This window comes from Tupaia chinensis, unplaced genomic scaffold, assembly GCF_000334495.1.
Source record: "Tupaia chinensis unplaced genomic scaffold, TupChi_1.0 Scaffold000037_4, whole genome shotgun sequence".
Classification (NCBI taxonomy): domain Eukaryota; kingdom Metazoa; phylum Chordata; class Mammalia; order Scandentia; family Tupaiidae; genus Tupaia; species Tupaia belangeri.
The window spans coordinates 261,778-263,881 of record NW_006159487.1 but is presented as its reverse complement, the minus strand read 5'-3'; the positions used below and the strand labels follow the sequence as shown (position 1 = coordinate 263,881).

Genomic DNA, 2,104 nt, shown 5'->3' with positions numbered 1-2,104 from the left:
GGAGGCAGGGCTTTCTGATGGCTCTCGTTCATCTGCTTCTGCGGGGTTTCTTTTAGATTTGTTAAGGGTCACTTCTGAACTGCCTAGGAGGAGACAGCGTGGACTGGCTTGAACCATGCCGCCATTTCGGGGTGGGGGTGCAGTCTGTGGTGACCTATCACCCTTCCCTTTTCTGTAGCTCTGAGTCCGACTCCCTGCGGTCAGTGCAGCCCCCACTTCCGTATGACCCCAGTGACACCAAGATGTCGAGATGGAAAACTGTCACATCTCCCCACAGACCCTGTGCTCAGTGGGGGGCAGTCAGCGCCTCAGGCTCTCAGTGCTGGGTGCGGCTGGGTTCGGCACCGAGAGCCGTTCCTGGTTCCACCTGGGTGGCAGTGGCCTCTCACACCTGCTCTTCAGGCGGGGACCAGGTTTGATGCCAGGCCCAGAGTGTGTCTCCCACCCTCCCCAGATCCTGTATTTCACCAATGGCCATCTGTACCCCACTGGCTCGAAGGCGAGGAGGGCCAGCCTGCTTCAGAACCCCCCCACTGGGGGGGTGGCCACCCTGACGCTGACCGACGTTCACCCTTCAGATACCGGAACCTACCTCTGCCAAGTGAACAACCCACCCGATTTCTACACCAATGGGCTGGGGCTGATCAACTTCACCGTGCTGGGTGAGGGGCCTGCTACACTGCCTGGGTGTCCCCACTTCAGCCGAAATGCTCAGCGCCCCTGGAGCCCAGGGGAAACATCTCTGGGACCTGGCTCCACCCTCCACAGCGTCCCCTCCCTGGGGCCTGGCAACAAAGGGTCTGAGAGAGGAAGCCCTTCCCACAGATCTGAGTCACTCCCTGCCCCAGCTCTGTCCAGCTCCCTGCCATGCCCAGGGGAGCCTCGTTCCATTCCGTCTCTTCTAGGTCAGGAGCGGCCATTAAAGGAAAGGGCCCCATTTTCATACTGACGGAGCTGACCAGAGCAGCAGTAAGAAGGCTCGGAGAGGCGGGGATGTTTGGGTGGATGAGAAGCTGCAGGACAGGGGGCAGATGCTGCGTCACACACTGAGGGCTGCCGTGTGTGTCTGGCAGGCGGGAACGGGAACAGCAAGTGGACATCACACTAACACTTCGGCTTGCCGTGAACTCCCAGTCGCACTGATTCCTGGGGACACGGGGCTGTGAGTGGCAGTGGACCACTGTCTTTGGTAGGGGGATCCACACAGGAGATCTAGCACTTCCTGGGATGAGACGAAGGATTGTGGGTGCTTTCTGTGCTTCTCTCAGTGCCCCCCAGCACCCCCTTATGCAGCCAGAGCGGGCTCTTCGCCGTGGTGGCCGGCTATGCGTCTGATCCGGGGGCGCGCCCAAGCCGGTGTACAACTGGGTGCGCCTGGGGCCTTCTCCTACGCCCCCTCCTGGCAGCATGGTTCAAGGTAAGGCCCTAACACGCCACACACCCATCGCCAGCTCCAGGCCTCCCCTGCCTCTTCCTGGGCTTGCGCCGTCTGCACCGTCTGGCCAGACACTCCTGGGCACAGCTCTCTAGCTTAATGTGCCCCAGCTCGGAGGCAGGAGGCAGGGCGTTCTGATGGCTCTGGTTCATCTGCTTCTGGGGGGTTTCTTTTAGATTTGTTAAGGGTCACTTCTGAACTGCCTAGGAGGAGACAGCGTGGACTGGCTTGAACCATGCCGCCATTTCGGGGTGGGGGGCGGCGTACACAAAAGAGCTGCTCAGCTCCCTGAACCGGCTGCCTTACCTTTCCTGAAACCCCAGCATACCCATCCATGATGCAGAAAAGACCTGGGTCAGCTCACAGGTGCCCAGAGGGTACGGCTGCTGGCCAGCCCCCACCCCAGCCCCACCCCATTTCTGACCCTTCACATGTGTCTCCCAGTCCTGACAGGGCAGCTGCGGCAGCACTGGGACTCCTCCGGTCAGAGGACCGCTCATGTCTTTTCTTTTTTGAGAGATTTTTGCTATAGGGCGCGTGCGCTCACCGGGCAGACAGACAGAAAGTGAGAAATCACCCCCAGGCGCATGGACACCCCACAGTCTTCTCTCCTCCATTCTCCTCTTGGGATCTTGGGCACGCATGCACACGTGCCTGACATGAGTTTTA

The 2,104-nt window shown here is 60.1% G+C and overlaps 1 protein-coding gene across 1 annotated transcript in view; it reads left to right on the top strand.

Annotated features, from left to right (window-relative positions):
- VSIG2 (V-set and immunoglobulin domain containing 2) overlaps positions 1 to 2,104 on the top strand; it is a 9,508-nt gene that overhangs the window by 2,844 nt on the left and 4,560 nt on the right. The window contains exon 5 of the mRNA XM_027772684.1: positions 1,354 to 1,417. Within this exon, the coding sequence (XP_027628485.1) occupies positions 1,354 to 1,417 (64 nt within the window). The remainder of the gene's footprint in view (positions 1 to 1,353; positions 1,418 to 2,104) is intronic.